Source organism: Nicotiana sylvestris, chromosome 9 (assembly GCF_000393655.2).
Source record: "Nicotiana sylvestris chromosome 9, ASM39365v2, whole genome shotgun sequence".
NCBI classification, from domain to species: domain Eukaryota; kingdom Viridiplantae; phylum Streptophyta; class Magnoliopsida; order Solanales; family Solanaceae; genus Nicotiana; species Nicotiana sylvestris.
This window is the reverse complement of record NC_091065.1, coordinates 7,348,808-7,361,013: the sequence shown is the minus strand read 5'-3', so window position 1 is coordinate 7,361,013 and position 12,206 is coordinate 7,348,808. Positions and strand designations below refer to the sequence as shown.

The window sequence follows — 12,206 nt, the reverse complement described above, 5'->3', positions numbered from 1 at the left end:
TGTGTGTGTTTAGTTAAGAATTTTTTAATAATGTATCTGATTTCTTTAACGGAAAAATGCATAAGTACCCCCTAACCTATACTCGGATTCCCAACTACACACTTTTTCTACGCGGGAATCCTATTACCCTCCCCCCTCCCTCCTAAACTTATTTTAAATGGAATTATTTGCACCCTTAAATTCGTGAAATATTTATATCTTTTGAGATTTTGAATTTAGATATTTTATTAATCTTTTATATATAATATTATAAAAGAAAAATTATTAGTTTTTGGATAATTTTTGTCTATAACAGCTAAAATATATTTAAATACCAAATGTTGTTATAGGTGTATAACATTCATTCACTATAAAAGTCAAAATGTTTTGGAACAAACGATGTTGTTATAGAGAGGTTTGACTATACTTCATTATTGTCATTTTATATGTATTAAACATATTCAATTCCGCATATTTGAGGTTATGAACGTGTAGCTAAACTTATTGTAATATTAAGAAACAAAAAAAAAAAGCATTGAACAATTAGTTAGATTGCGTATTTAAATATGACTTGTCTAGTTTCTAGTTAATTGGTAAAAAAGTCAAATGCACAAAAGTAGGAAAATCATTCGCTTATCACATGGCTTATGTAGTAAGTAAGTGGATAACTTTATCTGGATGTCCTTAATTTTCTGAAACTGTTTACTATTCATAGTTCCCCTAAATTAGGAAAGTAAGAGATACCCCAAAATAAAAAGCATAAAAACCCTTTTCCCACACTCAACACTTCACTTACTTATCTATTATAATTGCTAACAAGAGTTTTAAACTGCTATTTACTCTGACACAAAACCGGTAAACACTAACAATGCATAACAAAGATGTTTCAATGGTATGTTCTATCTAAACATGAATTTGTACCTAGTAGTTTTTTTTTTTTTTTAAATCATATTCTTATTCATGTAACTTTATTTTTTTATTCAAGGTTGAGAGTGGGAATAGTTCCAACAATGCAACGACAAACGAACCAGTCGATGACGATCTGAATAGGTGGTTGCCTATAACAGCTTCCCGAAAAGCCAAATGGTGGTATTCAACATTCCATAATGTAACAGCTGTTGTAGGAGCTGGTGTTCTTGGCTTACCATATGCTGTGTCACAACTCGGCTGGTAAATCCTATAATACTCCCTCCTCTGTTCACTTTTATTTGTCGTTTCGCTTTTCGAGAGTCAAATTACATAAATTCTTACTAATATTTTAATATATTTTTTTACTATATTGATATGAGACGAATTACAAATTATAGTACTTTTCGTATAGTTTCTGAATATTTAACTTAAAATATTAAGAAAATTCAATCCAACTGGACTTCAAAGATTAGTCGAACTGACTCTCGAAAAGTAAAACATGACGGAATTGTTTGGTAGGGTGCATAAGAATAATGCTGAATATGGTATATTAGTAATGCTGGTATTAATTATGCTTGCATTAGTTATGCTAGTATTAGTTATGCTGACATATTTCTTATCTATTGTTTGGTTTGATGTATTAAAGCATTGCACAATTTCTAAAAGAATTGTTTGTTTACAAAAATGCCCTCAAAACTAGTTCACACTCTAACTTTTTAAAAGAAATATATGTTGAGAAATATTTTTATATGAAAAAGTTTACAAAAAAATTATTTGATTTGTCTACTTATATTGTAAAATAAAATTAAATATTTATTTATAAAAAAGAAAATATGCTAAGTATTTATTTATTTACTAGGGATATAATTTTATTTCTCACTATTTGGATTATTTTGAACTTGTATTAATATACTAACTAGCATATTTTAATCAAACATAAATTTTGAAGGATAATTTTGTCTTTAACTAAGCTAATGCATGTATTAAAACTCATTGCATTGCTAATACCACTGTTTTCTATGCATTAGTTATGCATAGGATAATACCAAATAGGATGTATAGCTAATGCTTGCATAACTAATGCATAAGTTCAAAATGTGTATCAAATAATGTATTATTAGTACACAAAGCTAATACATGCATTATTTTATATAATGCATCCTACCAAACGACCCCGACAAGTAAAAGTGAACGAAAGGAGTACATCTCAGGTAAGTTATTCATTTGCGAAAAGCATTCTGACCCTTTTTTTGTTTGGTATTTTTAAATTAATATGCAGGATTCCAGGAATGGGGATGATAATAATTTCATGGTTTGTGACATTATACTCACTTTGGCAATTGGTTAATTTGCACGAACATGTTCCAGGGAAGAGATTTGACAGATATCCTGAGTTAGGAAAACATGTATTTGGCCTAAAGAGAGGTTATTGGATAGTAATGCCTCAACAGATGATTGTTCAAGTTGCCAGTGACATAGTATACATGGTTACAGGGGGAAAATCTCTAAAAGAAAGTATGCATACGATGTTCCATTGGTCTAAAGGGATTAATCAAACTTGCTTTATTTTGTTTTTTGGAGTTCTTCAGTTGATACTATCTCAAGCTCCTAATTTTAATTCCTTGAAAGTGGTCTCTTTCACAGCAGCTGTTATGTCTTTGAGGTACGTAAAGAATACAAAATGCAAAACATAATTTCTTTTTTTCTTACGTGTTGTTACATGTTGTATTGTATCGTATTGTTTGGATGTTTATGACAAGTTGTATTGTATCGTATTGTTTGGACGGTTGTCAAGTGTTGTATTGTATCGTATTGTTTTGATGGTTGTTACCTATTGTATTATATCGTATTGTTTGGATGATTGTTACCTGTTGTATTATATCGTATTGTTTGGATGGTTATTACATGTTGTATTGTGTTGTATTGTTTGGATGATTTTTACCTGTTGTATTGTATCGTATTGCTATTTTAAATATAATATTTATTTATTGATTATTACTTAAATTTTATTGTATCGTATCGTATCGTTAAATTTGTCGTTACGTAATGACGAAAAGTATCATTTTATGAAATGACCGATTTGGTGTGGTCACATCTTTTCTTTATTTTTTTTTCCTTTCATCTTGTTTTTTCATATTATTAAATAATCATATTTTATCCTTTATCCTATCTTTTTCATATAATAACTCTACCCCGTATATTACTTTTTCTTTATAATATTGCAAGTTTATTCTTAATATTGTTGGTGCATGACATCATGAAAACAATACAATCTATCCAAATATTGTATACATTAAAATGATACAATATTGTATAAAACGATACTTAACAACCATCCAAACAAGAACACAAAATGTAAAACACAAGTCTATTATTATGTTATTTTTATGACATATTGAATTCATTTTTGTGTTTATATATACATGCAGTTACTCAACAATTTCGTCAGTAGCATCAATTATCAAGGGTATTGAACATCCACAACCAGTTAACTATGGTCGACGATCTCATACTCCAGCTGGAATAACATTTGATATTTTCAACAGTTTAGGAACGATTGCATTTGCATTTGCTGGACATAGTGTTGCATTAGAAATTCAAGCAACAATACCTTCAACACCAGAAAAACCATCTAAAGGGCCAATGTGGCGAGGTGTTACTGTAGCTTATGCAATTGTTGCATTTTGCTATTTAGCTGTTGCTGCATCTGGATTCTGGGCTTTTGGCAATCTTGTGGATGATGATGTCCTTGTTACACTAAAACACCCACATTGGCTAATTGCTCTTGCAAATTTTATGGTATTTTTGCATGTTCTTGGAAGCTATCAGGTGATGATCTGAAACTGTATACTCTCTCCGTTTCAATTTAGATGATATAGTTTGACCTGGCACAAATAAATTTTTTTTTAAGTGAAAGTGATATTTGAAAATTAGAGTAAAAAAAAATGCGACACATTTTTAAATAGACTAATAAGGAAAGTGTGTTATTTAAATTGAAACAGATAAAATATATTATTATATATCTTGAATATTGGATCAAATGTTCTTTACCATTTTTTTTAATCTCAGGTTTTTGCAATGCCTGTTTTTGACATGATTGAGTGTTACTTGGTTAAAAAGCGTCATTTCACTCCTGGACGACCTCTTCGCCTTATTGCCCGGAGTATTTACGTTGGTAAATTGAATTAATCTTTCACTACTTGTAGGGAATTAATACTAACATAATAAAATGAACTAATCCTTGTTTATATACCAATTGTTAAACAGTTGTGACGATGTTCGTTGGAATGTGCTTTCCCTTTTTTGGAGGGCTGTTAGGCTTTTTTGGAGGATTGGCATTTTCATCCACATCATTTTTTGTACAATCTCTATATATCCTATCTTTCTTTAGAATTCGTACTAACCAATATATATATCCTTAATTGTGTATATTTATATTATATGGCAGCTCCCATGCATAATGTGGCTTGTCAGCCAAAAACCTAAAAGGTGGAGCTTTCATTGGATCGCTTCTTGGGTAAGTTTGTTGAGATATATAAGAGCTGTTTTATATTTAGCCTACGCCGGAAATTTTTTACGTTCGGTAACCGAAAAAGTGTATAAAATTTATATAATTTTTATATATAACATACAGAATTATATATATATATATATATATATATATATATATATATATATATAAAATATATATTTTTCGGCACGCACTATATAATATACTAATATGTAAAGGAAACTTACGCCATTTAACTGTATAATACTTTACTTTTATTTCTTTGACTTTGTTTTCAGCTTGCAATTATTATTGGTGTGAGCATAACTGTCTTGGCACCAATTGGAGGAGCACGCACCATTATCATCTCAGCAAAGAATTACAAATTCTTCGATTAGATAGTTTTCTTATTTTCTATTACTTGCTAGGAATTTCTTTAGAATCATTTATTCTAGAGATTTTGTTTCACATCAAGCTAAATCAGTTCAATCTCAATGTGTTTCTCATTTTTATCAACATTAATTCTATACAGAAAGTGTTTCCTCTCATTTCTAGCTATTGATTACTCTATATTATTTGACCACTCACCAAACTATCGTCTAACTCTTTGCAAGAAATGTAAAGCAGAAAGACAAATATTGATGTTCATGCATATATATATATATATATATATAGGGTAAGGTCACTAAAGCTTTTATTTTAGGTCCTCAAGAGTCAAAGGCTCCCCAAAACTTTTTCTATTAGTTATACTTATTTATATTAGTAAAGTTTTTTTAAGTTAACAAAACGTTAACATTTTGTTTCAATACACTACACTGGTTCTAGTTATCAAATATTTTATTAGTAGATATGAATATTTAAATAATTTAACTCAAAAGTTTAAAATATTGGACAATGTTATACTGTGAAATACTTAAAAGAGAACTTAAACCCTGAATGAAAATTTGTTAAGACCATACAATTTTTTCTTGGTTATTTAAATTAATCGTGTGTATTTATCCAACTGTTGTCACATTACTAATGCTATTTCCTTACATCTCTTAGGTTTTGGCTTTAGGCTTCTAATTTCATAAAGCCGACCCTCTATATATAGTTCACGTCAGAAAGATGCATCTTTCCTTTATTCAATGTCCACTCTCCTATATGCCCGTTTGAGAACCGAGAAATGTTCAAATTTATTCATTCAAGATTATATTTTAGTGTTCTGATGCTATTATATACCCCGTGTGATGTGATTGTAAGATAGTTTGTTATTGGCAAGTTGGAAGTGGGATTCTTCCCACATCGGAAGAAAGAAGTTTCGTGCCTGTTATGTGAAACACCTTCGAGATCGACCTTACTCGTATTGTGCCTGTTAGCCTCGAAACTGATCATTTTGAAATAGCACTCAACAGGTACGAGACTAACTCAACAGGCACGAGACTGACTCAACAGGCACTAGACTGACTCAACTGGCACGAGATCCTAGAGTTAATTATTTTTAACAGAAAAATCAAATTTATTTGAATTTTAAATTCAAAATTCGAATAATAGTCGGGTTTGTTTGTGAAACAAGACATCTTTCCTGAAACTGACTCAACAGGCACGAGACTGACTCAACAGGCACGAGATTGACTCAACAGGCACGAGATCCTAGAGTTAATTATTTTTAACAGAAAAATCAAATTTATTTGAATTTTAAATTCAAAATTCGAATAAATAGTCGTGTCTGTTTGTGAAACAAGACATCTTTTCTGAAAGGGTCTGTTGGTTGCCTATAAATACACAAGAATTCCAACGAAGTGGATATAGAAAATCACAAGTGTTATTGCAGGCTTTGTTGTATCCTGAAGAGAATCGTTTTGTATTTTCCCTAAATTAGTATACAGGCGATAACTCTTTAAGGACAGTCGATTTTCACGCCTCAAAGCCAATTTTGTTTATTATTTTCTAACAATCTTAAAGAGTTATACTGCTATGGAGAAATTGATGTCTGTTGTTGAGAATCCGAAGGAGTTCATCAAACTTGATCGCTTTGATGGAACGAACTTTACCCGTTGGAGAGACAAGATGATATTCTTGTTGTCCGCTCTCAATATCTACTATGTTCTTGATTCTGCCTTGCCTCCGATGCCTGAGCCCACAGCAGAAGATTCTGACGTAGTCAAGGAAGAAAGGAAGAAACGAGAACATGATGAACTGTTGTGTCGCGGCCATATTCTGAATACTTTGACAGATCGACTCTATGATCTTTACTGCAATCTGAAGTCGCCAAGAGAGATTTGGACTGCTCTACAAACTGCATACCAGAATGAAAAACGAGGTATTGACAAATTCCTGGCTCTGCAGTACTTTGAATTTAAAATATTTGATACTAGGCCTATAATGGATCAGATTCATGAACTGCAAATCTTAGTATCAAAACTAAGTGATCTTGAAGTTAAAATTCCTGATGCACTTCAAATAGGTGTTATTCTTTCGAAATTGCCTTCATCTTGGAATGATTATAGAAAGAAAATCCTACATTCTATGGATAAAATGACTGTGGAACAATTTCGTACTCACATTCAAATTGAAGTGAGACTCCTGCTCGTGATGCTATTAGTCAGCCTTCGAGTTCCGCAGTCAATTTTGTCAGTCAGAATGGTTCAGGAAGTGGGAACTGTTGAAGTTTGGCAAAATGCCAAAGTCCCACATTGGTTGGGAGTTAAGTTTGGGGGGATTTTTCCCCTATAAAAGAAGGCCTAATGTTTAGGATTGAAACACACCTCTCATTTGCCTTCTCATCTGTTTAAGGCATTTGTATCTTCTCTCTTTAGTATTATTTCACTTGTATTTTTGGAGTGAAATAAAATATTGGTTGTGTCCGAGGAGTAGGCAAAATTAGCCGAACCTCGTAAATTCTGGTGTTCCCTTTATTGTTGTTTTATTGTCTTATTTATTATTTGGTGGCTGTCATAATTTTTGGTATAGTAGTTGTGACTTATTCACACTATATACATTTGGCTTCCGCAACAATTGGTATCAGAGCCAAGGTACTGTCTAAGTATGCTCTGTGGTTGCAGCATAGTCTGATCTTCCACATCAGAAAAGATTTATCTTGGTAACTGAGTCAAGGTTCTGTCTGAGTATGCTCTGTAGTTGCAGCTTAGTCTGATCTTCTACATCAGAAAGGAAATAATCTTGATTTGTGTCGTCAGCTATTAAATAATATTTGTGTCAAATATGGGGGACAATAAACAAGAAGAATCTACATCAAGTGTCAACAATACGTCATCATTGGCATCTTCGCTTATGACAAGAATTGTGTCAAATGCGAAATTTGCGGTAGAAATATTTGACGGGTCCGGACATTTTGGGATGTGGCAAGGCGAGGTTCTAGATGTCCTTTTTCAACAAGGGCTAGATCTGGCCATTGAAGAAAAGAAACCAGATGTTATTGGAGAAGAAGATTGGAGAATTATCAACCGTGTTGCTTGCGGTACCATTCGATCCTACCTTGCTAGAGAGCAGAAATATCCATACACAAAGGAAACTTCTGCAAGTAAATTATGGAAAGCACTGGAGGATAAATTTTTGAAGAAAAACAGTCAAAATAAATTGTACATGAAGAAGAGACTGTTTCACTTCACCTATGTTCCTGGTACCACGATGAATGAACATATCACCAGTTTCAATAAGTTGGTCACAGATTTGCAAAATATGGATACAACTTATGATGATGGTGACTTGGCCTTAATGTTGTTGGCGTCACTTCCTGATGAATACGAGCACCTTGAAACTACTCTACTCCATGGAAATGACGAAGTTTCTCTCAGAGAAGTTTGTTCGGCTTTGTACAGCTATGAACAAAGAAAGCGAGAAAAACAGAAGGGCGGAGAAGGAGAAGCACTATTTGTGAGGGGTCGTCCTCAAAATCAAACGAGGACAAAGAAGGGAAGATCCAAGTCAAGATCCAGACCCAGCAAAGATGAATGTGCCTTTTGTCGAGAAAAAGGGCACTGGAAGAAAGACTGTCCGAAGTTGAAGAATAAGGCCAAACATAACAATGGAAAGGCCATTATGGATTCAAATGTAGCTGATTGTGATGATTCAGACTTCTCATTAGTTACAACAGAGTCATCAACATCATCAGACATATGGTTGATGGACTCGGCTTGTAGCTATCATATGTGTCCCAACAGGGACTGGTTCGTGGAATTTCAAGAAGGAGAATATGGAGTCATCCACACAGCGGATAACAGCCCTCTTACCTCATATGACATTGGTTCAATACGATTAAGGAACCATGATGGAATGATCAGAACATTGATAGATGTTCGATATGTACCGGATTTGAAGAAGAATCTCATCTCTGTGGGAGCCCTAGAATCAAAAGGGTTCAAAATCATTGCAGAAAATGGAGTGATGAGAGTATGCTCCGGTGCACTAGTGGTAATGAAGGCTAATCGGAAGAATAATAATATGTACCGCTATCGTGGCAGTACAGTTATTGGGACAGCGACAGTAACATCCAGTGACGACAAAGAGGCAGAAGCAACCAAGCTATGGCACATGCGCTTGGGACATGCTGGAGGAAAATCCTTGAAAACTCTATCAGATCAAGGATTGTTAAAAGGAGTAAAGGCTTGCAACTTGGAGTTTTGTGAGCATTGTGTCAAAGGGAAACAGACAAGGGTTAAATTTGGTACAGCGATCCATAATACTAAAGGCATTTTGGATTATGTACACTCTGATGTTTGGGGTCCTTCCAAAACACCTTCATTGGGTGGGAAGCACTATTTTGTAACCTTTGTTGATGATTTTTCCCGAAGAGTATGGGTGTATACAATGAAGAGCAAAGATGAAGTGTTGAGAATTTTTCTCAAATGGAAGACGATGGTGGAGAATCAGACAGGCAGGAGAATCAAGTGTATTCGCACAGACAATGGAGGTGAATACAAAAATGATCATTTCAATAAGGTCTGTGAAAATGATGGCATCATCCGACACTTCACTGTTAGACATACACCACAACAGAATGGAGTGGCAGAACGTATGAACCGGACCTTGCTGGAGAAGGTACGGTGTATGTTGTCCAATGCTGGCTTGGGCAAAGAATTTTGGGCTGAGGCAATTACATATGCATGTCACCTCATTAATCGTCTACCATCTGCTGCTATTGATGGCAAAACACCATTTGAAAAATGGTACGGAAAACCTGCTGTAGATTATAACTCTTTGCACGTGTTTGGCTCAACTGCATATTATCATGTGACGGAGTCAAAATTGGATCCAAGGGCAAAGAAGGCTATTTTTATGGGAATTACTTCTGGAGTCAAAGGATATCGCTTATGGTGTCCTATGACAAAGAAAGTAATATTCAGCAGAGATGTTACCTTTGATGAATTTGCTATGGTAAATAAGGTAACAGAAGATACCAAACAAAATGAAGGTGCTTCTAAGCAGGTGGAGTTTGAGGGAAAATTTATTTTTCCTACACAAGAAGCAGAGGAGGAAACAAATGAAGATTACCCTCTGGAAGGAGAGCCAGTAGAGGAGATTCCAACTCAGGAATCTCAACAACAACTTGAATCAATAGCAACCAGCAGGCCAAAAAGAACAATAACGAAACCTGTTCGTCTCATAGAGACGGTTGCTTGTGCAACCTCAATTGTAGCTGATGATGTTCCTACTACTTATAAAGACGCTGTCCAAAGTTCAGAAGAAGATAAGTGGAGGATTGCCATGAATGATGAAATACAGTCCCTTCATCAGAATCATACATGGAGATTGGCCAATCTCCCGAAGGGAAAGAAAGCAATTGGGTGCAAATGGGTATTTGCAAAGAAGGAAGGATTTCCTAACCAAGTAGATGTTCGCTACAAAGCAAGATTGGTGGCCAAAGGATATGCTCAAAAGGAGGGAATTGATTACAATGAAGTATTTTCTCCAGTTGTAAAACATTCCTCCATTAGAATTATGTTGGCTTTGGTAGCACAATTGGATTTGGAACTAGTTCAGATGGATGTAAAAACTGCGTTTTTACATGGAAACTTGGAGGAGGAAATCTACATGACTCAGCCAGAAGGATTCAAAGTTGCTGGAAAAGAAAATGTGGTGTGCAAACTTGAAAAATCGTTGTACGGATTGAAACAATCTTCTAGACAATGGTACAAGCGATTTGACGAGTTTATGTTGCGGCAAGGGTACAAGAGAAGCAAATACGATCATTGTGTGTATTTGCACAAGCTTAAAGATGGTTCCTTTGTATATCTTCTCCTATATGTTGATGATATGTTGATAGCTTCCAAGAATTCGGAAGAAATTGATAAGTTGAAAATTCAACTGAAGAAGGAGTTCGAGATGAAGGATTTGGGTGAGGCAAAGAAAATTCTTGGCATGGAGATAATAAGAGATAGACGTTCAAAGAAACTCTGTTTATCTCAGAAAGAATATTTGAAAAGAGTACTACAACGTTTTGGCATAGATGACAAGACTAAGCCAGTTAGTACTCCACTTGCTCCCCATTTTAAGCTAAGTACTAATATGTCGCCAATGGATGAAGCTGAACGAGAGTATATGTCAAAGGTACCATACGCAAATGTTGTTGGTAGCTTGATGTATGCAATGGTTTGCACAAGGCCTGACATTTCACAAGCTGTTGGAGTTATTAGCAGATATATGCACAATCCAGGGAAGGAGCATTGGCAAGCTGTGAAGTGGATTCTACGGTATATTCATAATACTGTAGATGTCGGGTTAGTTTTTGAGCAGGAAGACAATCAGTCTGTAGTTGGATATTGTGACTCAGATTTTGCGGGTGATCTGGACAAACGACGATCAACTACTGGTTATGTGTTTACTTTTGCAAAGGCACCAGTTAGTTGGAAGTCTACTTTGCAGTCAACAGTTGCTTTGTCTACAACAGAGGCAGAGTACATGGCTATTACAGAGGCTGTGAAAGAGGCAGTTTGGCTTCAAGGATTGCTAAAGGAGCTTGGTGTTGAACAAAAAGGTATCACAATTTTTTGTGATAGTCAAAGTGCTATTCAATTAGCGAAGAACCAAGTTTATCATGCAAGGACGAAGCACATTGATGTTCGGTATCATTTCGTACGAGAAATCATAGAAGAAGGTGGAGTCACAGTGAAGAAAATTCATACTACGGAGAATCCTGCTGATATGCTAACTAAGGTGGTGACTGCGATCAAGTTTCAACATTGTTTGGATTTGATCAACATTGTTGAACACTGAAGATTGAAGATGAAGACACAACCAAAATTTGTTATTGAGAGAGAATTGAAAATGTGGAATTTTGCCAAGGTGGAGATTTGTTGAAGTTTGGCAAAATGCCAAAGTCCCACATTGGTTGGGAGTTAAGTTTGGGGGGATTTTTCCCCTATAAAAGAAGGCCTAATGTTTAGGATTGAAACACACCTCTCATTTGCCTTCTCATCTGTTTAAGGCATTTGTATCTTCTCTCTTTAGTATTATTTCACTTGTATTTTTGGAGTGAAATAAAATATTGGTTGTGTCCGAGGAGTAGGCAAAATTAGCCGAACCTCGTAAATTCTGGTGTTCCCTTTATTGTTGTTTTATTGTCTTATTTATTATTTGGTGGCTGTCATAATTTTTGGTATAGTAGTTGTGACTTATTCACACTATATACATTTGGCTTCCGCAACAATTGGTATCAGAGCCAAGGTACTGTCTAAGTATGCTCTGTGGTAGAACTTTAGTTGTCATCATTGTCAAAGAAAGGCTTCAAGATAGTTATTGAGTCTGATCATGTAATAGTGTCTAAGAATGGTGTTTTTGTTGGAAAAGGCTATAACTGTAACGGCATGTTCAAATTGAGTATTAATGA

General features: G+C 34.6%; 1 protein-coding gene across 1 annotated transcript; it reads left to right on the top strand.

Moving 5' to 3' along the window:
- The first annotated feature begins 774 nt into the window (after window positions 1–774).
- LOC104229030 (lysine histidine transporter-like 5) lies at window positions 775–4,907 on the top strand. Its single transcript, XM_009781604.2, has 8 exons — window positions 775–871; window positions 965–1,149; window positions 2,168–2,551; window positions 3,318–3,717; window positions 3,958–4,063; window positions 4,156–4,247; window positions 4,337–4,405; window positions 4,678–4,907. Exons 1-8 carry the CDS (start codon window positions 848–850, stop codon window positions 4,774–4,776), a joined length of 1,359 nt encoding a protein of 452 aa, XP_009779906.1. The 5' UTR covers window positions 775–847; the 3' UTR covers window positions 4,777–4,907.
- Window positions 4,908–12,206: the final 7,299 nt, after the last annotated feature.

Excerpts from the sequence above, each read along its gene's own strand:
- LOC104229030 (XM_009781604.2), top strand. The coding sequence starts at position 848 with ATGCATAACAAAGATGTTTCAATG. Across the intron at positions 872-964 it reads ATAACAAAGATGTTTCAATG|GTTGAGAGTGGGAATAGTTC; the intron begins GTATGTTCTATC and ends TTTTTATTCAAG. Across the intron at positions 4,406-4,677 it reads TTCATTGGATCGCTTCTTGG|CTTGCAATTATTATTGGTGT; the intron begins GTAAGTTTGTTG and ends CTTTGTTTTCAG.